The sequence below is a fragment of the Asparagus officinalis genome, chromosome 8 (genome assembly GCF_001876935.1).
Source record: "Asparagus officinalis chromosome 8, Aspof.V1, whole genome shotgun sequence".
In the NCBI taxonomy this organism is placed as follows: domain Eukaryota; kingdom Viridiplantae; phylum Streptophyta; class Magnoliopsida; order Asparagales; family Asparagaceae; genus Asparagus; species Asparagus officinalis.
In genome coordinates, this window is record NC_033801.1 from 130297635 (window position 1) to 130322934 (window position 25300).

The window sequence follows — 25300 nt, forward strand, 5'->3', positions numbered from 1 at the left end:
GGTATCTCAAAATTCTAATTTTAGGATATGTGTAAAAGCAGACCAAGGATCCCTCCTTTGTGTATATAATGAGAGATTGGTCGTACTCCTAAAGACACAAAACAATGGCACCTTGTTGTGGTGTTTTTAGTCGCCAAAGTATAGCCCTTTATCAGCAACAGACAGGTGTCCCTCTACACACACCGCTCAAATCGAATTGACGGTCAGGACTACTAAGAATCTCGACTTAGTCGACTCGCCTGGTCAGCATTTCCTTAGGTCGACTCGAAGGGCGGTACTTATCGGTCCTCTTGTCGAAGACGACTCGCTACTAGCCCACTCGACCAGTTATTCGACACCTCACAGGGTCGACTCGAAATATGTTACTTTTTGGCACCCATCGCTACAAGCCAAAGGACGATTTCAACCTCGAACCTCCCTCGCTGGCAGCGCATCGGCGTCACATTAAATGCTTGGCAGGTGTCATCATTTCTCCATCCCCTACACTATTTATGACACATCGAACCACCCCGGCTTCGTGCGCCGACCATCGCATCTAATTAATGGCGAAATGACAACGCCCATCACACAGCCGATCCGCAAATCGACACCTATAAAGTAGATACCGACTCAGCCGCTAGCTCAGGCTAGGCAAAAAAATTAGACTACCCCTCTTGCTTTGACTATAAAAAGGAAAATTATTCTAAATACAAGGGTAAATAATTTCTTAGCATCTTTCTCTATTCCACTGTATTTTTCTCATATTCCCACTCAAGCCCCTAGTTGACCTAGTCATCGGAGGAACAATGGGGGAACCAGTCCCCGTCCTTTTACGAGTTGTTATGCGCGCAGAGATGAACATCCTAACTCCAAATCATATATTTAGAAAAGTGAGCGGCCCCCATATAAACCCAATCCTTACATACCTCCTTTTTTAACTGTGTGATTTAAACCATCAACAACACCTATGCGCACAAAACAATATCACATGTTATGTATTATGTTAATATTAAATTAGAGTTCTTATATGATTGGGTTTATTTTCCATAATTAAAATTCTGAACAAATTAAATCTATTGAGAATTAGAAAGTTCTAATTATAGTTAAAATTTTGGTAATTTGTAATTTAAAAAATCTAATAATTACATTTTTAATTCTTTTCTCTTTTATACATAAAGAAGGATTTATGATCACAATTATATTTTTAAAAATTGTCACATGCTCCTCAAGTTTTAAAGACAAATTTCACTAGATCTCCAATAGGTTTAATTGTTGCAAACTAGGCGCGCAAAATTTTTTTAGACCCCTGATAAGTTTTAGAATTTTAAAAAGGCACCATTTTTTTTGCACTTAATCCCATAAAGGCAATTAGGGCTGGGCATATTCGGATCGGATCGGTTTTAAGCCCAATCCGCATCCAATCCGAATTTTTCGGATTCTCAAAACTCTCATCCAGATCCAGATTTTTTCCCATTCATCTGAATATTCGGCCCAACCGAAATTCGGTTCGGACCGGATCGGTTTCGGTTTTGGACCGAATTAACCTAAGATTTGGAGGACCCTCACTTCTTTCAGATAATTGAGCTGACAAGTGGATCCTTTAGGCGCAAATTGCAGGTTTGGCTACAACCAACAGTGAATTGTGGACCACATATAGAAAGATGAGGATTCTGTACACAATAATTTTAAGGAATCAACATCTGACATGAAAATTTTATCAGCAGTCATTAGAAGGAAATGGAGGAAGAGGGAACAAGGAGCTAAAAGGATAGTGAACAATGACAAACTGGTAGGTATACACTGCTGTACTTAATGCATTTCTTTGTCCATCATCCTATGGAGTCGTTACAATGAGAAACTGAGAAAATTGATAAGCTATCATAATAGTATAAATCTACTAGGCAGTATGTCTAAGAAAATCTTCTCATAAAACCTTGAAGACCAGTAAGTAGGAGGCAAAAAATGCTTCACTGACCATGCAGTTTATGCATGAGCAAACAAGGAGAAACTCTCCAGCATTTCTATAGAAAGAATGTAAGTGATGAAGGAGAAACAAACACATGCAACAGGATATCACCTATTTTTAACTATTTATATTAGAGAATTCAGGTCGGTTTTTTCGGATGGTTCAGGGGTTCAAACCGGATCCAAACCGATTTAATCCGGTCCGGGCGGTTTAGAACATTCTTCTCATCCATTTAATCCGGTTCGGTTAACCGTCGGTTAACCGGCCCGCTTTTTCTGGCGGTTTTTTCGGTTGAACCGGTTTTTTTCGGTTTTTGCCCACCCCTAAAGGCAATGCCTATTAACAAACAATATCCTTCAAAACTAACATATACGTGCCAAATCATTCCTATTTGCTAACCTATAAAATTACAAACAAGGCCTAAAAAATATAAATATTACAAATTGCCCTCTCGAAAATAAGAAACTACAAACAACCCACCGAAAAAATCTAAAGACTACAAGCAAACCCTACCAATTTTTTAAATTAAAAAGAACCCCCTAAATATTTAAAAATTACAAGCCACCCTTTAAAATTTAAAAAATATAGATATCCCGTGAAAACTCTAAGAACTACAAACTGATCCATTAAGATACAAAAATTATAAACAACTATGTGAAAATTTTATAATTCTAAAAAGGCCTCCAACCAATTTAAAAATTGCAAGAAGACCCTAAAACTTTGCAAAAATACAATGGACCACTCTAATATCCACATATCATACTAACATTGCTAATGATTATAAATGTTACACGATAATATATATGTAAAAATTTTCACATCTGGATATCAGAGGACATCAAGCGCTAACTTTAAAGAACTTGGAGTATAAAAATGCTGTGAAAATAATCGAGGGTGTTTTAGTCCAGAATGGGTGAAACTACGAGGTAATCAAGTCCGCTACCAAGATCATAAAACGATCACTTCTCGGGTGTTTATGCAAAAATTCCAGTAAGAATCGAACGGGATAACCGACGGGCCGATCCGAAACCGGTCAAATTCGCAACAACGACCAAACCGAACCGAACCCAGCACCTAGATCTCCGTCCGAAATCGGCTCCGAAAATAAAGCACCACGCTTAGATCTCCGACTTCCAGTCTCGGCCCAGTCCAATCTGGTCATCGGAGCCCAAAAAATTCTAGCTCCTGCTCGAGCTCAGCCATGGCGGACTCCGCCGGGACGACGCTCATGGATCTCATCACCTCAGATCCCGCCCCCGTTTCGGAAGTCGAATAGGTCGACTTTGATGCAGTTCCAGAACGACACCATTCTCGCAGCTAAGGCTTTGAATCCAGTCAGGACCGCGCAGAGACAGAGGAAGAAGAAGGTTAGGGTTTGGTCCTTAGTTGCGATCCTTGCTCTTTTGATCGACTTTTGTGCCTCGGGTTCTGTCTGTTTGAGTTGCATTCTGTGAAATTACTGTTTTAAAATGGCCGGGGTTACAATCTGAGCACATATCAGATTAATGCCATCAAACTTTTTTGTAAAAGGAAGAGTAAGCTTGGTGTCTTCTAAATTTGTGCACCCTTTTAAGTTAATAGAATATCTGAGCATTAGTATAATAATTTTAATTTTGTAAAAATTTAAAAATAAAAACATATTAAGAATAAAATAATAAATGAATGAAACCTGGAGCAAAATTCGATATAGATATTTGTTAACTTTAGGCGATGAAGGGAGTAATTTGTAAATTAGTTACCATATTTAGTGCTTGCTGTTGCCAGTGTGCACAGGTTATCTCAGAGTTGGTGACAGAAAGTGCTGATAAGAGAAGTTGAAAATGAGAAAGGGGTGTGGCAAGATCCTTGAAGAAAATTAGAAGAGGCGAAAATCTTATAAGAAAGGCGAGAGAGGGATTGTGAGAGAGGGATTGTTATTGTTTGTAAATTGGGTTGGATGTTACTTTTGCCGATGTCACGAATAGATGAAATGACTAGAGCTAAGAGACAACAATAGAGGTTGAGATGATTGTTTCAATTTATTCTAGGAGGTGAAATTACTAGCTGGTACAATAGGAGAGAAGCAATTATTTGGGATTTAGCAAGGTTTATTAGGAAAAATGTTGCACTAAACATATGCCAAGTGCAGAATGCTAACCATAAGAAAGTGTCGGTTTTGTGCGAAATATCATAAGCTTCACAAGATAGGTATTATCACATAGGTATGCAGTGAGAAACAACTGCTGCACTTTAAAAGAATTTGAGGCAGACTTTAGAGCATTGCTTCAAACTGTTTCGTAACTAATTGTTACTAACTTACCATTAAATGGATATTAATGTGAGTGTTCTCATTTGCTGTATGTTCATAATTAGACCATGGCTGATATTTGTTTATTATCCTCAAGAATGATATCTGATTATTATCTAGTTTAATGTATATTTACGTCTTTTCTTGTCCTAACTGTGTAATAATTGTCCCTTTTATCAGCCAGTATCGTATTCCCAATTGGCACGAAGCATTCATGAACTTGCTGCTACATCAGATCAGGTTTTTATTATCTTTACACAAACATTGCATATCAGTTGTCGCGTGGATTTACTATTCTCATTGCTGTTTGCTTGTATTCAGAAAAGCTCTCAGAAGCAGTTAGTGAACCACGTGTTTCCGAAACTTGCTGTATACAACTCGGTGGATCCTTCTTTGGCACCATCTCTTCTCATGGTACTTTTTGCCTGTTCTCCCACTGTATTTGTTTTTGTACTGTTCTTTTTATGCGCTTAGATATGGAGCTTCATTCATGTCAAATAACCCATAATTGCATTTGTGCAACATGAAATGTTGCAAGCAATACCTTGCTAGTCACTTGAGTTCATGTAGCAGAATCAATTTTGCCTAACAGTGTCTAATGTTGTACCTGACAAGTCATGTGATCATAGATCTATGTTTTTTCTCGCTTATTATTGATCACACAACCATTTTGACCTCGATCTAGAGATGTAGGTGGTAAGCAATGCCCCAAAGATGTATAGTCAACATGCTCTCTTTGGGATATTTTGTCACTCGGGACTAAATATAAATCCCAATCATCTGGTTTATGATAGAAGCGGAGACTTATGATGCAGAATCAAAGCTGAAAATTCACCAGTAGACTACTTGAAACTCTTTTGAATATAAAAAATAAGGACCTTCTGTATTTGTGCGGTTTTCTACTAATGAACAACCATTTAGGTATGCAGTGCTGCAAAGATATATGGTTGGCATGCTGTGCTAAATTCTTGAACAATTTGGGATGAAACGTAAACCATGAAATCTAGTTTTTAGTAGAATCAAAGGGAACGGATGTAGATTTTCAAGATAAAGATCACAAATTGATTTAAAACGGACTTGTAAACTATTGTGCCATATAAGACGCTCTCAAACAGCTTCTATATCACTAACTAGGAAAACCATGTGTCATCTGGTTAAGAGGAAACAATGAGATGAATATTAAGAGGAGACATGAGCTAATGCAGTATGGTGGAAGAAAGAAGAGATAAAAAAAACTTTGACCGAATTAAAAGATGCACATTAAAAGAGCTATGATTTTGCTTTAAACCTTGTACTTTAAACCTTGTAAATCTCTCGCTCCCTTCCTCCCTCACTCTCAACAAAGACCTTCCACAATCGAATCTAACATTCTCCATTAATCTAGGCTAGGTGGCTACTTCTCGCATTGTACTTATTTTTTGTTACAAATTTATGCTTAGCTAACCTGAGTTATGTCATTGATTTTTACTTAATTTAAAAAATTTAAGAAATAATTTTATGTCATTATATTAATCATGGAAAGGAAGACTTTGCATTTAGTTCTAAACAAGCATGCCTTATGTCATCCTATCTAAATAAAAGGGATTTGTAGTTTTCTCTGACTCTGGCCCATTGATCACATATATTTCTAAACATAAAATAAAGAAAATCTTTTTTTACCATATCAATCATTAAAAAGTGGACTTTGCATTCAGTTTTAACAAACCTCGACCTATGTCATCCTATCTTAACAGAAGGGCTTTGTAGTTTTCTAATCTATGGATACTATACTAGTTTTCTCTCATCTAAATCTACTATTTACTGTATATAGAAAGTTTGGTTATTGTTTTGGTCTGTGCTTTTGCAGCTCAATCAGCAATGTGAGGATAGGAATGTTCTCCGTTATGTTTACTACTATTTGGCCAGAATACTTTCAGATACTGGAGTTGAGGGCTTAACTCCAAGCGGTGGAATTCCCACACCAAACTGGGATGCACTGGCTGATATTGATGCTGTTGGAGGTGTCACTAGAGCTGACGTGGTACCTCGAATCGTAGGCCAGCTCACTTCAGAGGCCTCTAATACGGATGCTGAATGTACATGTTTCTTGCTTCATTGCGTTGATCTATTCATTCTTGTTACTGTATTACTATCACCTGTTCTCCATCCACGAAAATTTTAAATTCATACTCTTCATTTTGACTCTGGGAAGGATGAAGAAAGGCGTCCGGCTTCAAGTAAAACGGCGTAAATAGTAGTCTTAAAAATTTACAGAGTCTTGTAATTCGGCACATCACTTGCACCCTTATATTATGTTTGATTGATATAGCCATTTTCACAACTAAATAAATGAACCAAGTATTACCTGCATATGTCCTGTAGATGGTTTACAAAAATTGGTGCTTGTCTACCAGCTTGTTATATGTCTATGCAGTTTTTACACATTTGATACTTTTATCTGGAATGCTCAAGGATATCAAAGTTAACAACTTAATTACATGTTCTCAGAATCTATGAAGAAGAGATTTATAAAGAGCAAATAGTCTGCGTACGTTCTTCGCGATAAGGCTAGATGAGATGTAAAAGAGCATCTTATGATAACAGTTTCATCAACCAAGAAATTAACCACCATATTTTTATCTCAAAGCATACTGCATTTCAGCTTGGCAATCCTTGAAAAGCCTTCTAATATCCTTAATAAGTCATATACCTGTGAAATTTGTATGATACTGTTTATGAAATTGGCAAGGAGCTTAGAGTCGGGGTGCACAATAAATTTTCTGAGTATTGAATAGGACCATCTATTGTTGCTTTAGCTTTAGCAGTTAATACCTGATCCAGCCATAGTAGTATGCAGATGCAAATCTGATGCCACTTTTATAAGATCATAGAAGAGCTCATTCCCGACTTCTCTCACAGCTCCATTAGTATTTACTATTTAGCTTATAGATCCAGCAAACAGTAACTTCCAAGTAGTACAGGCAATAACATGTCATCTCTTGGTACTAGTACTGATGTTGAATTTATGTATATTTGCTTTATCATTCTTTGATATATTGTACTTTTAAAGATGCATACTTTTACTCAAAGGAGAAAAACAGTCAGATAAGTCCATTTTGAGACATTTTTCTGGTGCTCATCTCGTGCAACATTCCATTTTTCAAATTTCCTATAAGATGCAGTCAGGGCTCAAATTCTGCAAATTTCTGATGGTTGAACATGTAGATATGGTTGCTATGATCTTAAAGGGTCCAATATGGAGGTGAGAGCTGAAAACCAATTTGAATGTTCTAAAAAGATGCAAAAAACTTCGACACAACTAGTGCCTATAATTACGTCTTCGATATTTGCAGAAGTACAACGACATTTGCTAGCAATAGAATCTAACCTCTTAATGTTGTCATCCAAAGGGACAACATCAAATAGATGTTTCCAGAAAAATACCGAGATCTTAATCGGCAAGGAAGATTGCCCTAGGAGCATATCCCAGCATGGTTTTGATGCTAAAACTCCTTGACTCCCACGTGCTGCTAAGATTGCTACTAGTGAAATTAATATGATGACAGTGTAATATTGTTTTTGCTTTGTTTTTGGCTTTTCATTAACTTTATTTATTTACTTCTTTGAAGTTCATGCTCGGAGGCTTGCAGCTCTCAAGGCTCTCACAGCTGCTTCCACAAGCAGTTCTGAAGTTTTGGCCAAGTTGTATGAAATTGTCTTTGGCATTCTGGAAAAGGTTGGTAATGGGGTATAGTAAATTTTCCTTTATACATGCAGTATGTCTAGCTCAATAATTTCACTGGTCTAAATGGGCTTAAGAAAATGACCTTTTCTTAGACTCTTTTTACCTGCTAAGAGCATTTTTTTAGTACGTTCACTTTCTTTCAGCTATGCGCCTTGGATTGATTGCCTTAAATCCAAATCCGATTCTGACAATATGATGCTATCCTTAGCTATTTCTGTGTGCTACATATTTTAGATTAAACGGCATTTGAATCTGCTCATGTCTGAATTCGGGCAATATCCTCATCCACCTACGATTGTAAAGAGCCTAGATGCTGCTAGATCTATATTTGACTCTGAACTTTGAAATATAAATCGCTGTGCCAAAAATATAGACTGATGTCTAGAGCAGTTTTGCTATCTTCTTCAATGCTACATATTCTGTTATTTTAAAGAAACAAGTCAACAACCCATCATAATCTGATGGATGATGTGATGTCCCTATTCGGCTAGTTTAAGTCTGTCAGGCTATCCACCTATTCTTTTTATTCCAAGTATCAAAATATGCCAAAGTTTATATGACAAACATCCGTTTGGTCTACTGTCTCAATTGTGAGGCTAAACCATAACTTAAAAACTGCAATGCTGACTGCTAACGGTATTTTCTTCAATAACATTCTGAGCAATGACAGACACTGCATATATCAAACTGGATACTTAGAATACTACAATAAACTATAGTTCTTCATTCTAGTTTTTTGGGAAAATAAACATATGATATGTTGAAAAACACATGAATGGATTATAATAAAAATTATAAGCAGATTGGATCTTAAATCAGATTTGTGGCGAAATAACTGAACTCCATACAAATAATATCTATTATCAAATATCTCTAACCATTATAAAACTTATGCTAAATTATGTGCATATGAACAGGATTTAATATGTCAAACATTTACTTTTAACCTCAACTTGCGCCCTCTTTCCTGAAGTAATTTTCTTGTTCTTGTCCCAATTCTTTCTTTTGCATCATTTTAATTCTTATTGATCTTTCAGGTTGCAGACTTCAAAGATAAGCGCAAGAAGGGCATTTTTGGCAAACCAGGTGGTGATAAAGAGGTACCAGAGTTTTTTTTACATGGATTAAACTGAGTTGCAAACCGTTTTCCCGTGCAAGGCTTGCTTATTATGTCCTGTTGGTTTACTTTGATCAATTTTTTCTTCAAAATACCATTATATAATTCAGTACTGCTTTGTGCTTTTAAGTTGCATGGTGTGTTCTCGCATCAAGCTGTATTTGTTTTCTTTTTGTTAGTCTCTTTATTACTTCAAGGGAACTACTTAAGGAGCACTATTTCCACTACAAAAATTTTGGAAGGAAATTCTTGAAGATGATTCTATCTCAATCTCACTTCCCAAAAAAGATCCTTTTTCAATCAATTCATTAGTCTATTTTTGTTGATTCAAATAACAAAACCTTAGCAATTGCTTAATCCTGTTGCACTAAAGAAACAAGAGTTACATGATATTAAAGGAAGTGTTTTGAGTCTGAAATGACCTCACATGTATGTGCAAGAAGAGTCTATAATAAATACACAAATCTACTCCTGTGCACTTTGGAACTAGTGAATACGCTTTTGTATTAGATATTTCAGACACCCAATTTATTTTTTTATTTGCTGTTTGCTGTTATTTTCTGAGCTTGAAAGATCATATATTCCCCACATTCTCTTCTCTTATGATTTCTTTCGTTAACAATTAGTGAACAATATTTTATTTGGGTACTGATCTAGTGGGTAGTATCTTGTTATGAAATAATCTGTTTTGCAAACAGTAACTTATTGATTTGTTTTCTGTGCATGTGGAACTTACTTATGGGTGTTCACCGCCCTATTTTTATTCTATATTAGATCAAATATTGTTGAGTAATGAGTATGTTATACTCGTTTGTGCAAATTTGGGTTGTCTATTCTAATTGCTCAGGAAAAACTTGTTATTTGATGGCAATTTAGACTTATATTTGTTGTACTTCAGGTTTCATTGGCAATGCTGCTTCTAGTGACATCTAGTTTCTAACACCTGCAGGCAGTGATTCGGAATAATTTGCAGTACGCTGCTCTAAGTGCTCTAAGAAGACTTCCTATAGATCCTGGAAATCCTGCATTTCTTCATCGGGCTATTCAGGGGTAAGTCCATGATGTTCATTTAATCCTCTGTTGCCCCCTTCTTAGGAGGTTGTTTGAAGCTTGTAATGCAGAGTAGTTGATATACTTCTCACTACTAGGAAGTCCCCCGTTTTGTATAACTTTATAGTTTCGATTAGCTAAGAGAAGAGAATGGTATTTAAGGACCCTCCTAGAGGTATACCAATCTATGACTTATTGTTTTGTTTTTTTTAAGGTCCATGCTGATGTGCAGTTAAATTTTGGTGGACCATAAGTTCTATAAGATAGTATTCATAGTTTTGCTGCCTCTTAGATTCATTACTGATTCCTCATATATGTATGTGTTGTTTTATTTTGCATGGGTCTTATTTTGTGTGCTTTGTGTATACCATGAAACTATTGGTGTAGCAGCTACAGAACCATGTTATTTGTTTGACTTGAGACAACCTATGCTTGTTGTCATTCAAATCACTCTTTCTTTTTATCTGTCGTATAAGTCGTATACTTTACCTTCATATTCATAATTTCCAAGAGATAGAAACACTTTTCTTTGATTGCTTATCTCAAAATTAAGCAGTAGTAGATCTGTTATACTTTCTTTTCAGTTACCGTATGGAAATTTAGAGATCTCTTCACTAATTTTTAATATCTTGATATTGATGTGGCTGCAGGATATCATTCGCTGATCCAGTTGCAGTGAGGCATTCATTGGCCATCATATCTGACTTATCTATGAGAGATCCCTATTCTGTTGCTATGGCTTTGGGTCAGCAATAATGTTTATTTTGACTGTTTTAGTTATAGATTGTTTGGCGTCTGTCTGCATTGGCAAAAGGATATCATTTTGAATTGTGAACATTTACTCTATTTTCATTTGAAAAGCTTGTTCTGTATATTAGCTCATTTTGTAAGTGTGGCCTTCAAACATTGATCACATGCATCTGCACCTGTTCTTTATTGTTTTCTTACTGATACCATTTTCTCTTATTTTCCTTTTCAGGCAAGCATGCCCAGCCTGGAGGTATGTGGCTATTCTTGGCTTTTAATCTGTATCATTTTCAAGCTTTTGTTTCCATAGAAACAGAACCCAAAACATATCAGTAAAGTATAATACAATTAAGAGTAGTGTGATATCATCTTGTGAATAGATTTTGTTGTCATAGCCGTGGCTCGTGTTTTGTTTGTACACATTTGAGATTGTTTTATTAAGCTTTCTTTTTTCATTCAGTGGTTTAAATAGACAAGAGAGGAGGTACATTTCCAAATGCAGACAAATAAGCATAAGCAATCATGTGCTACCTTGACACGTCACACATTCTTAGAGAGTGAACCATGTGCTAGATTAATATATTTTTGGTACGTATAACACTTGCCACAGTCATCTCGCCAAAGAAAAGCCAAGATAGTATCCATTTGCTTCCTAACAACTTGTATCATCATCTAGATAATTGTTAGTTTCCGAATGGAAAATTAACTGGATACTAAGAAATCATGTCCTCCCATGTGCATATGCTCTTCATTTATCTCAACAATACTAATTAGTAAGTTAATTGCGGCAGATGGGCTTACCAAAGTCACGACTACAGTAATCAGTGTTTTGTTCAACCATCGACTCGTTCTTCCCATTATACCTTTGGACTAACTAGACCTCATTTTACCTGCATGACCACTCAAGGTTCAGATCTATCCCCATTGATGTAACCTTGGTTGATGAGAGATTCAGCTTTGAGTTCCTCTAAAGCTGCCTTCTCTGTGATCTGTTAATTGGTCGAGGGGATCCTTGCATTTTGACTCTCATTGTTGTTCATAATTTTCAAGCAGTTAGGAAGTGATCATCCTCACTTGTACAGCCTTTTTCATATGGACCCAATAAGTTGCTTGCCATGCCCTGATTTTACATCTTGGGAATTTAACCCCTTTATCTGCCATTCTGTCTATATTCTTGCTGCCTCTGCCATGAGAGGCTGATCTCACTTGATTTCTCTAGAGTACAATAGGTCCAGTGTTGGGTGGAAATCAGTGTCTCCAATTTTAAATTGTTGTGATTCTTGTGAACTCAACTTCAGTGAGCAGTGCCTTGATTTTCGCATCTTGCTTCTCCTTCAATAGTCGAGGTCTTTAGCTCTATTTTATGTCATCATTTCTAATAGGTCTCTTTGATCTTTTTCCTTCGAGTTACTTTTTGTGGAATGCTGAAATTACGAATTTGCTCTGACTGTAAGGTTTTCTTAAATACAGTGACCTACAATTAGTTGTGACTTTAGTGAGCCCATTTTCAACATAATCAGTCTACTTTGTTCAACCACTGACTTGTTGTTCCCATTGTAACTGTAGGCTAAGCGTATCTTAGGAAAACTTTAACTCTCTTTCAGACTTGAGTTTTTATCTACATAACCATTCAAGGTTCCGTTATATCCCCTGTGATGCAACCAGATGGGTGATACGGGTGTATCTTCTCTTCGGAACTTAGCGATCCTCATGGGAACTTGAGGATAGATGATTCTCATAATAGCATGAGAATAAAGGTATAAAACAACACAGTGGAACGCAGGTTGAAGCGTGGAACGAGACGACGAATCGAAGAATCGAAGTATCCAGTTTTCAGCCCGCGAGTCGACTCATACATGTACATGAGTCGACTCATCAGGTTGAGTCGACTCATGTCTGCCATAAGTCGACTCATAAAACTCAGCTGTTTTGTTAAAAGTTTCTGACCAGTCGACTCATCACTGTATGAGTCGACTCATCACTGTATGAGTCGACCCATGTGTCATGAGTCGACTCAAGCATGTTTATGAGTCGACTCATCGACGGTTTCCTGGTTCGTTTGGGTTTCTGTTTGCACGAATTCTTGTGGGGTTTGGGCTTGGTTATTTACCACTTTGCCATCCATGTTGTTACACCTATATAAGAGATTGTTTAGGGTTTCTAAACAGAGGAGATTGTTAGAGATGTAGATCTAAGGATATTAGGTCTAAGAGAGATCAGTTTTGATCTAGAAAAAAATCAAATATAATCAAAGAGAGATTCTAATCAAGAGAGATTAGGATTTAGAGAGAATTGAGAGTTTGTTCTCGATTCTAGTGAGATTGTAAGAGAGGGATTGTAATCTTTTCATATCATAATCTAGAGAGGGTATTTTCCTTCGCCACATACTGAATTATTCTTGTGTTTCAGTCATCCTCTTCTCAACCCATCTTTGATAATTCCGCGATCAAAGGTGCTCGCACGGCGACTCGTATCAATGGGTTAGATGAGAGATTCAGCTTTGATTTCCTCTCAAGCTGCCATTTCTTTGATCACTATCAACCGGTCTGAGGGGATCCTTGCATTTTGACCCTCCTTGTTGTGGTTTACAGTTTCAAGCAGCTAGGAAGTCATCATCTTCATCCATATAAACTTTTCCAAGGGGCCTGTACACAGCTAGCCTTGCCTTGATTTTTTATGAAGGAAATTTAACCATTTCATTTGCTATTTTTTTTTTATATTTTGCAGCCTCTTCTATGAGAAGCTGAACTGTCTGCATTTAGCTATCGTACAGTAGGTGCGATTTTGGGTAGACCTCAGAGCGTCTTATTACTGATTTTGTGAACTCTACTGTGGTAATACAGTTTGTGCTTCTCACGTTTTAGGACATTAAGGGCTCTTTAACAACCACATGGCTTATGTAGAATTGTCAAAATATCCAGTAGCCTAGCATCTTGTTCCTTCTCCAGTACTCAGGGCAGGACGCTTAGTACTGTGACTTGGGTTATATCCCATTTTGTTATCTCGCATGTGTGTCATTTGTCTCCATTACAACTTAGGGATTGCTTTATCTTCATAAGATCTTAGGCTTCTCATATCTCAAGACATTAAGGCACTGATATCAACAATATTTATTTGTGGTCATTGCAAAAAATCTTCAATGCTCTATATAGAAGAATCTCATAAATTGGATGATAAGACTGTCATGCCTAAAGTTTTTGTCGTTGCCAATAATCTCCGTTCTACTTCTACTATTATGATAAGGTTCCTTTTCTTGAAACTAATCTCCAAGATTAATCTCTCTGAACTTTGTTACCAGGTTTGTCTCGTTCATTTCATGTTTGTGCTAAGGCAAGTTTTACATGAAACAGGTGCATTATCAGATGTCCTCCATTTGCATGACGTTCTTGCTAGGGTATCTCTTGCTAGATTGTGTCATACGTTATCTAGAGCACGTTCACTGGAAGGTATGTGCAAAAGATATCACTTTCAATTTAGCATCTTCTTTGGGAAACAGAAAATTTCTGTCCTGGGGTTATCTGCACATGGTTTATCCAATTTTCTTTTTCTTTTTCCTTTGTTTTCAGAGAGGCCTGATATTAAGTCTCAGTTTACTTCTATCCTCTATCAACTTCTTCTGGATCCTAGTGATCGAGTTTGTTTTGAGGCGATAATGTGTGTACTGGGGAAATCAGATACTACAGAAAGGTAACAGCTTAATAAATGGTTATCATATTTTTATTATTTCATGATTTATTCTTTGATGGATGATGAACTTCTTGTTTACTCTGATTTTTTTTATTTTTATTTGTAGGACTGAAGAGCGAGCTGCTGGATGGATCCAATTAACCCGAGAAATTCTCAAGTTGCCTGAGGCACCGTCTGTGTCTTCAAAGGATAGTAAAGCTCAACCTAAAGACACCCTTCCACCTAAACCAAGCAACGAGAAGTCCTCGAAATCAAGGCGCCCACAACCTCTTATCAAACTCGTGATGAGAAGGTTTAATGTTTTCTAGTATTGCTTTGTCACTTTCTTCTTTGTCTTCTTAAATTGTATCTCTTGCAAAATTAGAGACCTGTGATGGGGAGACCTGTTAGTCTTCTTTTGTTATTAGTTACTCTGTTTTTTTGTTTGCTTTCAGATTGGAGAGTTCGTTTCGTAGTTTCTCTCGTCCCGTGCTGCATGCGGCAGCAAGAGTTGTTCAAGAAATGGGAAAAAGTAGGGCAGCAGCATATTCATTAGGCGTCTACGACATTGATGAAGGAACTCAGCTTCACATGTATTCAGAAAATGCTGATTCAATTGATTCAGATCTCAATGAAAGTTCACATTCTGAAGGTATGCCAATAAAACTTATGTCATGCAGTTTTAAAGCAACAAAGGTGGTTAGGAATTCAACTGGGGATTGTATTTGCTGCTTGTTCTATGTGTTTTAGCATGGACTTGGATTCCCTTGAATAAAATGAATTATCTCTTGGTATAAGACATGCAGCTGGCAGTTGAATGGATTTATTTAGATAATAAACGCTTCCTACAAGATCTATCTGGAATTATACTACCTCACAGACTTCAGTAAAAGCCATATCAAATGTTTATCTTTTAGTTTGTACTTGGAATGCTAGCTATGCAATTAAAATGTATGACTTGTGCGGCTTTATTACTATATATTAGAGAATGGAATCTTGTTAATTATTTAGCAGTAAATTATACTCATTATTTTTACGATTGGTACTTCATACTTGATTATATGTGTTAGAATTTATGATCTTCGCTAGGCTTAACTGGTTTTTTTCAGATTTAGGCAAGCCCTTGATTTGTCCATAACTTTGCTAGAAAGCAAGAGGTTGCGAATTGTTGAATTTTCTTCAATGCTCCCAAGAGCCTGTCAATTTGCTTGATGGAGGACTTGTCGTGATGGACAGAGTCACAGAGACCTAGATGATGATGATGATTGTTACTGGAACCTTATGTCTGCGCGATTGCATGTGTGTGTGGAAATGGATATGAGGTGGGAGGTCATTTTGCTAAATAAGCTACCAACTTACCAAGAGATGTAGTGGTGATGCCCATCAGGCTAGTCATATTGAAAGGTGTGGACCTGACCTCTTCCATTTGCTGGTAGCTCATGTTGGTACATGAGGTGGCATCTCTCATAACCAGTACGCAGACACGCATGGCACAATACAAAGCACAAGAATCCTTTAACTAATAAAACACATTTCTGACAACTTAGGTGTGTTCTGCTCAATCCCATATGTTATGTCATGAACAAAGAATGAAGCATTTGGTTACTGATTGAATACCAAAGTTTGATTTCTTTTAGAGGTTTCCAAAATTTTATCATAATTTTTGTCATTATGTTAAATACAGTTTATGACCCAAATAAAAAGCCTCAACCCTTGTACCCAGTTTTTGTGATCTGTGATGTCAATATGAGATGATTACTAATGAACATTAGTAGAAGCCTAGCTTTTCGTTGCAACATGAAAAGTTGTCCACTTTGGATGAATTTAATTTCATGAGCCTAATTCTTGTAGTCTTTGTGTTGTCTTCCCTTATTGTGAATGCTAACTGTCCCTCAACCACAATGGCACAAGTAACAATGTGTATATCCTTGACTTGCTGATGACTTTTATTCTCCAATTTTTCCCTCTATTTTTTCTGCAGTCTCACGAAAGGCATTGCCACTGTCAAATGGGACAGGTGGTAAGGATACAATTGCTAGTTTATTAGCGTCACTAATGGAAGTTGTGAGAACAACTGTGGCATGTGAATGTGTTTATGTTCGAGGAATGGTAATAAAAGCTTTGATCTGGATGCAAAATCCACATGAATCATTTGAAGAATTGGGAGCTATCATTGCATCTGAGCTGTCTGATCCAGCTTGGCCATCAGCATTGTTGAACGATATCTTACTTACTTTGCATGCTCGGTTCAAGGTATTTCTTTTATGAATCTTCCTTTATGCATACATATGAGATAACTAAGAAGTATTGTTATTTAAGTGTATTGTTGTTTAAGTTACCTTTAACATTTCAAGTGAGCAGAATTTTTTGTAAATTTACTAAATAAAAAATTGTTTATCAAGTCGTTGCCCTCAATCACATATCTTTGGGCAGTCTTGTTATTTTATTCCAGCTTTTCAATCGATTGGTCAAGCGATTGAACAAATATCACTAAAACGATTGAAGTAAACTATTAATAAAAAAAAATGAAATGCAGATACTGTTTTTCTTGTTCTATTTCCCATGCAATTTGTTGGTTTTTTAAAAGATCAATAAAATCAACAAGAAAAGTGGTATGTGCATGCAGATAGGATTAAGCGTCTGAGATCTATTAGAGAGCTTCAAGCTTTCTGTAGGAGAGTTCTTAAGATTGTTTGGGTTTTACTTGTAAATGATGCTGCTTTACTAGGGATTGTACTTTTAATTTTTTATACCTTGTTTCAGTTAGACAAGGAACATAGAGAGTAGTATATACATATTTTCTGTCTGGCTACATGAGACAAGTCTGCAATTTTCTGGCACATTAATGGTTGCTTGGGACTTATTCCTCTTTTCCTTGTAATTTATTTTTTGCCACCCAGGCGACTCCAGCAATGGCAGTCACACTACTTGAAATTGCAAGGATTTTCGCCACCAAAGTCCCTGGAAAGATTGATGCGGATGTCTTGCAACTTTTATGGAAAGTGAGTTCCCTTTCTTTTGAGTAGAATAGTTCTTTAATCAAGCTTCCTTACTCGAATTTTGTAGTATCTTTTGTGACTTTATCTTAAATGTGATTCACTTTCTCCGATCATGTCTATTATTTTAACTGTTCTTCTTGCCATGACATTTCTCTCCAAACTAAGCGAGAGTTTATGTCCTTTCGTTGATAATAGAAAAGCAGGTGCTAGATTCATCTGTTTCCTCTTAATTAAAAGGTCGTTGTCGTAACAGTCTAAGCATTTTCCTTATCAAATGGGTGTCAGTTTATAGTTACTCATATAGAAGCAGATGATATCATGCTGATATATCTATATGCTTACTGAAGGGTAGGTAGTGCAAGTCTTCGGTGACACTCTGTGTGAAGTTGTTTCTTTGGTCCTAGGTTTTGAATGTGAGGTTGAGCACATCTGAGCCTTTCATTTTGCAGAACCACAAAGAAACAATTTATCCATGGCAAGCGATTATGTTACTTGAATGTTGAAATTGTAAATGGTGGTCGAAAGGGAGGAAGGCAAAGAGTTTGAATTATTGTTGGCAATTGAAATTGTTTCATTTCCACCTGAAGAAACAGGATGACAGAGTGATTAAAAAAGCTTGGTGATCCTGGCCAAATGCCTTGGCATGATATCATTACTCGAAGCAAACACCGGAAAAATTGTGTTTAAGAGTGTTCAAGTAGCACACGTAAAATTTGATGGAATATCTATCGGATGCTAAGTAGGGAGAATCTTCTTGAAAACTTGTAGCTTAACTTGTTGCAAGCTATGAAGCATATTTATCTGATTTGAGGCTTTATATTGAGCTAATTCGATGCTGTTTTCAGGAGCAATCATCCCATCCACACCTCATGCGTGAAGCACCAAATTAGTGTTGGATGAGAATTTGTCGGCAAAGGAATATAGTTGATAGAATCCTCTTCAATGCATCTCCAGCCCCTTCCAACACTAAATCATAATGTTTTAATAAAAAAAACAAGAATAAAATATGGGTATTGCACTCATTATCAACCAACTTCTCTCTCCACATGGTTGCTGAAAGGGTAAAGCCATGGGTTTATTTTATCGAATTGGACCTCCAGGTTCTAAAGCGTTTTGCCTTTTCATATTAACTGATTTTTTAAATTTCAGTGCTATTAATATTTCTCCATCTGTTACTTAGGATGTGGCAACTTCGCCTTTCCGCATCTTTTGTTTTGTTTTGGTGCAATCCTCTTCTTTAGTGAGATCTGAGCGTGGCTGCTTATGAGGAAAATAAAAAAATATATACCCAAAATTTCCTGCTGTACATAGATGGACCATGGTGGCAATATACTGTTACTTTATTGCATTGCCATGGCAGTACGTAGTTTGTTTATTTCTTTTCTAAACTGACACGATGTCCATGTACCCTCCAAATCAGAATGTCCATTTAGGTATCTGGACCTCAGGTTCATGAGATTCGTTATCTGGCCTGCTCAGTGGTCTGCATTGATATTGAGCTAGATAGTTCTCCCAGGATGTCTAACACAGGATCCAGTATGTAAGCCATGATTTTATCTTTAACAATGGCCCTTGTGTGTCGTAACTTGTAATCATGTTATTCCTAGCAAATCCCTTTCTTTGAATTCTGCACCCTTGTTTCTATATTTTGAGTTGCTACCACAAACATTGACATAGCATTGTCTTATCTTGTTTACTATACCAACCCCACGCATTTTGCTTATCATTGACAAGAACCATTAGTACAATGATTAATATAACCTTCTCAAGGCATTTGCTGGCCCTTTGCTTGATGTATTTGTCCATGGCAAACCCAATTCCATTGAAGGGGCTGTTCCTAAGAACTGGAAATGCACTTGTTTTTTCATTCCCATTGTTATTTGCAAGGAGTACGGAGTATGATCAAATTTGGGTTTTACCTTCTAATTTTAGTTGATGATGAAATGAATAACCTTAGGCGATTCTTCTCTACTATGGCAATGATTGTGTTGTATGTCTGATTGTCCTGTTTCCTTAGTTCTATTTGATTGGAATAAATTTTCTTTAATTTCCGCAAGAGTTGTATATCAACCTAGCCTTGAGTGTCTATTTAAACTTATGATTCCTTTATAGGGTAAATTAGTAAAACAACTGCAAAACAAATTTCGGGAGTTCGCAGGATGAGTACACTAGGCCTAAAGATTTTATAAGGTCTGAACTCTGAACTCTGAGACACTATGTAACCCTTTTTCTCTCTTATGGGAAATACGTTCTCATTCTGGTCCTCAAGCTTATGTTCACCTTGAAGATGAAACCAGATCCATATGGAAAAACATCTTTTGACCTTGAGGTTTTTGGAATCTTTCCTTAGTTGCATAATTTCTGTATTTATGTAAAATTACTTTAAGCTATATTAGATCTTATTAGTAATGGTAGACATTATTAGATATTATAAGATATTATTAAATGCTATTAGATATGGTTTTATCTTTTATCTATTTTTTAATACCCTCCTAATTACTATTTAAGAGAGGTTAGGGTTAAATGGAATGATAACTTCGTCTTTTCTCTCTCTACATAATATCAGAGCCTAATTCTTGATCCTAGATATTTCCTCCCCTCTTCGAGATATTGTGGCCGCCAGAGGGGTTTTGCTGCAAGCGCTACCTCCATGCTTCTCCTTTTAACGGCTATGACACCATCTTTGGTCATTGACAATTTCACTTTTCATCTTCATATCTTTTTCAGATCTATTGCATCATCTATTTTCTAAATTTTGACTTAACTTCAACCACACAAAAAAAAGCAACCATGAAAGAACCTCACCACAAAAAATCATCCACAAGGGAAAAAAATCCATCTTTGTTTAGGTGTTGCGAACAGCAAGTGGAGTTACTGTTCACTTGAATAAACAGTAGCGGACATTAGTGTTCCCCTTAACAGTATGAACGATGTCGTTCACACTGGACACTAAATTTAGTACAGTTCATCATGAGCAGTAACTGTTACTGTTCATAACATTGTTCGGCATCTTATGTTGATTCTCTACAACAATACCAGTCCACTTCAATGGTTGATTCTGGAGTTGCTTTTTTCTAGTTAACTCGCCTAGTATTTCTTCTTTCTAGCTGACTTATCTAGGGTTTCTTCTGACTGACCTGTCTAGGCTTCTACTAATTGACCCGCAAGAGTTCTGGTTGACCCGCTTAAGATTTCTTCTGGCCTTGATATGAGTTTATAAGACTTGTTCCTATGTTGAGGGTCTCCTACTTCTGGCTGGCTGACTGTACTAATCGTAAAAACGGGAATATGCTTGTGATCTTTGTCTGACTTTATTTTGGCACTTGGCTTGTGCTCTGGGCAAAGATAACGTTATCAAAGCTCTTGCAAAGCTCTTGCAATTAGCTATTGTGTTCCCATTTGTAACAAGTTGGGCGAGTATATAGGCTTGAGCTTGAGGGGAGTGTTAGATATTATGAAATGTTATTAAATGTGATTTTATCTCATACATATTTTGTAACATTCTCCTAATCTCAAATAGGTTAGGGGTTAGATGGAATAATAACTTCATCTTTTCTCTTTCTCCACAAGCTATATTATGTTTGAGGATCTGCAATATCAGTTATTTGCTTGATTCACATTTACATTGGCTTAATGTTGCCATTTATTAGTTCAAGGACCACTATAAAGTTATATTTTTATTAATATGCATGTTCTTTCTTCTAGACGTGCCTTGTTGGAGCTGGACCAGATGGAAAACACACAGCTCTAGAAGCAGTCACGATAGTCCTTGATCTACCTCCTCCACAACCTGGATCAATGTCAGGTCTGACATCTGTTGATAGAGTGTCTGCATCAGATCCCAAATCTGCTCTGGCATTACAAAAACTAGTGCAGGCCGCTGTAAGTATGATTTTGAATTTTTATTTTTCAGCAAGAAAGAACCTGAACTTTGTTATCAGTAATGAACCGCAAAGTTTAATGAATTCAAGGGCATGAAGTTGTTCACCTAAATTTTTAGGTTTGGTTCCTTGGTGAAAACGCTAACTATGCTGCATCTGAATATGCTTGGGAATCTGCAACACCTCCTGGTACCGCACTTATGATGTTGGATGCTGATAAAATGGTAGCTGCTGCTAGTTCTCGGAACCCTACTCTTGCCGGTGCATTGACGCGGCTTCAAAGGTGTGCATTCAGCGGAAGCTGGGAGGTAAATACTCCTGATGTTATCCTCATTGTACCTTTCCCATGAGACTCGTATTAAATTATTTCAAAGTATCTGTAGCTTGTTTCCTTTCCCCTCATGTGAAGTGTTACTCAATCAGGTTCGAATAGTTGCCGTCCAAGCCCTTATGACTATAGCAATTAGGTCTGGTGAGCCTTATAGGCTACAGATATATGAATTTTTACATGCTTTAGCCGAAGGAGGTGTGCAGTCTCAGTTTTCAGAAATTAAGTTCAGTAATGGCGAAGAACAAGGCGCTAGTGGTACGGGTCTAGGTTCTTTAATACGTCCTATGCTGAAAGTCCTTGATGATATGTACAGAGCACAAGATGATCTGATTAGGTGAGAAAGCACATGCATTTCCCCCATATTTGGAGTTTCGACTAACTATTGATATGTAATTTTTTTTCCTTTATGGATATATACAGAGACATGCGGAATCATGATAACAATAAACAAGAGTGGACAGATGACGAACTGAAAAAACTTTATGAGACTCATGAAAGACTTCTTGATTTAGTCTCTCTTTTCTGTTTTCTTCCAAGGGCAAAATATTTGCCGCTAGGGGCTACCAGGTAAGAAGTTGCATGTCATTCTACTCGATATGAATTTCTCATTCCACGGAGAAGGTCTGATATGTTTAGATTTAGTATAAGGTATAAGCCTCTTTGTTATTCTTGATGGAATGCCAGGCTTTGACATGAAATTTTCATGGCAATTTGCAAGAGTGAGCTTCTTGTATATATGCTTTACTTGAAACAATTAACAGCAGACCTGGAAATACTCTCATGAAGCATATCATAATATATCTGGGTAAAATTGATTTGTACCTTGGTTTGACAGGAGTTTTCTTTTTGTTCATGGAGATAACACTTTTTTATCCAAGCTTCTTTCACAGTTTTAAATATACCACCTTAGCCACTTGATAACCGTTGAATCTTATTCTAATATATTGAGCTTGGACTTAAGGTCCTACATGTGTTTCCACTTATGGGCTTGGACTTAAGGTCCTACATGTGTTTCCATAAGGTCCTACATGTGTTTCCACTTATGGGCTTGGACTTAAGGTCCTACATGTGTTTCCACTTATGGGCCTTGTGATTAGGGAGAATTGCTGCAACTTTTTCTCAACTCCATCGTCCATCCTCTGCTCTCTGGCTTTCACCAACTTACGATTTCACATTGTTTGCAACAGGAATAGTTAATGAATTTTTTCACTTCTTTGTCTTCTCATCTCGAAATTATCATCTGGATTACTCTAGAAGCTCCTCTCTCAATCTACTTACCCAACCACCCATGACACCAACAGCTGCAGCACTGGGTCTCAGATTGCCCTATGTGTTTGTGTATGAGGTTTCACACATTTTAAGTTATCACACACAACACACACACACACACACATACAAACACACAATATGAAAACATATGTCTGTAGTTATGTATGTATGTATGTATGTGAGGATGTATGTATGAATGTATGGAGAAATGTATGTATGTGCATTTATCTTGTATTAATTTTACTAACTGTTTCTGCTCTCACTTTTTTTGGGGGAATTCTGATTGCAGTGTCAAACTCCTTGACATCTATAGAAACCGGCACAATATCAGTGCTGCTTCTGGTTTAAATGATCCAGCTGTCGCTACCGGGATATCTGACCTTATATATGAATCCAAAGAAACGCATAAAGATCCTGGTTCCATTGATCCTGACTTAGCAATGGCATGGGCAGCAGGCTTAGACGACGATGTTTGGGAAAGCAATGCTCCGGCAATGAATAGAGTGAGATATTAAAGCAACCTAGTTTCTTAGTCTTTTATTAACATATAAGTCCCATTCACTTCTTTCCTTCTTTATTATTATTATTATTATTGTAATTAACCATGATTTTAGAAAAATTGACGAACTTTCACCTTTTGTTCGACTCTTCTATTATATAAATCTGTGCTGGTTTGAATTGAATCTCCTATTACTATCTCTTATAAAACCACCTAACTATTTGACAGGCATGCAAATGTGAAAAGAAACTAATATACTAATAGTCTGTAGGCTGTTTAGTTATAGTGAACTTGTGGAGTTGATGTTCTCCATTTTCAGGATGGGAGAATACAGCTCATATCCCATCAATATTTCATCTTACTCCAACTTCCGGCTGGAATTATATTACCAAACAAATTTTCAAAGTAGGGCTTTTATCATATATGCATAATTTTCTGAATGGAATTTCTATCCTTGGAGCTAACCTGTGACTAGTGTTTGACAAAAAGTGACGGGGAGTTGGCCTCTAACTCAACTCTTAACTCCACTGTCTAAAACCAGCCAGAGAGTTTGAGTAAAGAAACTTATCTGATAGCATGAATAGGTTGTCTTAGAAAGTTCTCATTTCAGGACCGTTGTACTTAAATCCTGTATGATCCATATCTCCTTGCATATTCTTGTCAACTTTGACCTATCTGGTGCATATTGTATGATGCAGCGACAACTATATTCTCTTTCTACTTTGTGATAGGTAAATGAGTTCCTTGCTGGTGCTGGAACTGACGCCCCAGATGTTGAAGATGAGCATGTAACCTCTAGGCAGTCAGTTACTTATGACGATATGTGGGCTAAGACACTGCTAGAAACTTATGAAGCTGAGGTACAACTAGTAATTTATTTTCAAACATTGCTCGATGATGATGCGGGGTCGTGAAACCTGAGTTAAATGGTATTTTGTGTTATTTTTTCAGGAGGATGATGCGGGGTCATCTGGGGCATCGTCACCTGAGTCAACTGGGTCAATTGAATCTTCCATATCATCTCATTTTGGTGGTATGAACTACCCGTCATTGTTTAGTTCACGCCCATCAGGCTATGGGGCTTCGCAACAATCGGTATTCATATTCATACTTCTTCCAATACTTCTCCTTGTTTCCTAGATGTAAAATGATATTATATGGATGTGTTTTTATGATGAGCCTATACTGTCAGAAACCTCTATGTTATTTAGGTCTAGGATAGTAGGATTAACAATAATCAACATTTAAGGAACATCTTTAATCAACTTGATAACATGTGTTTATTCATACAGATAAATTTCATTTAATCTGAATAAAAAATTTATTGTTGGAATACAAGAGTTCGCCAACCTTTATTCTTTTTACTATATACAGACACTAGCTCCCGTTAGAATGGACTTCTTAGATACACACTCTTCAAATCTGATATATCTCTGAGATATTTGGGTCACATTTACCGTTTTACATACTTTTTGAACTGTGTATTCCTTTTCCCTATTTAGAGTGATGATTGCTCAATATAATTTCTTCAGTGATTTGAGTATTCTAATGATGCTTTAGTAGAGATAGAAGAGCACAATTAGACACGAAAGGGGTGCATCACATAATGTGATGGGAATATTGAATAAAAAATATACTGATGGCTATAGTTCATATGCTATTATCTTGATTTGCCACATAGGTTGCTTGACCTTGTAAGTAGGTGCTGTGCACATGTGAAGGTATGCGTAATCTTGGAGATTTTAACAATGTTGTGCTCGGCCATTTCAGGAGAACAGGTCGACG

General features: G+C 36.8%; 1 protein-coding gene across 1 annotated transcript in view; it reads left to right on the forward strand.

The window, feature by feature from the left end:
* The window catches only part of LOC109819686, a 23506-nt gene continuing 1137 nt past the window's right edge, over positions 2932 to 25300 (forward strand). The window contains 23 exon segments of the mRNA XM_020385504.1: positions 2932 to 3205; positions 3207 to 3312; positions 4413 to 4472; positions 4554 to 4646; positions 6079 to 6307; positions 7841 to 7947; positions 8994 to 9056; positions 10023 to 10123; positions 10774 to 10868; positions 11103 to 11123; positions 14221 to 14316; positions 14437 to 14557; positions 14664 to 14849; positions 14992 to 15188; positions 16518 to 16789; positions 17437 to 17538; positions 21241 to 21417; positions 21536 to 21724; positions 21840 to 22081; positions 22168 to 22314; positions 23306 to 23519; positions 24247 to 24375; positions 24467 to 24610. Of these exon segments, the coding sequence (XP_020241093.1) occupies positions 3147 to 3205; positions 3207 to 3312; positions 4413 to 4472; positions 4554 to 4646; positions 6079 to 6307; positions 7841 to 7947; positions 8994 to 9056; positions 10023 to 10123; positions 10774 to 10868; positions 11103 to 11123; positions 14221 to 14316; positions 14437 to 14557; positions 14664 to 14849; positions 14992 to 15188; positions 16518 to 16789; positions 17437 to 17538; positions 21241 to 21417; positions 21536 to 21724; positions 21840 to 22081; positions 22168 to 22314; positions 23306 to 23519; positions 24247 to 24375; positions 24467 to 24610 (3150 nt within the window). The 5' untranslated portion in view covers positions 2932 to 3146.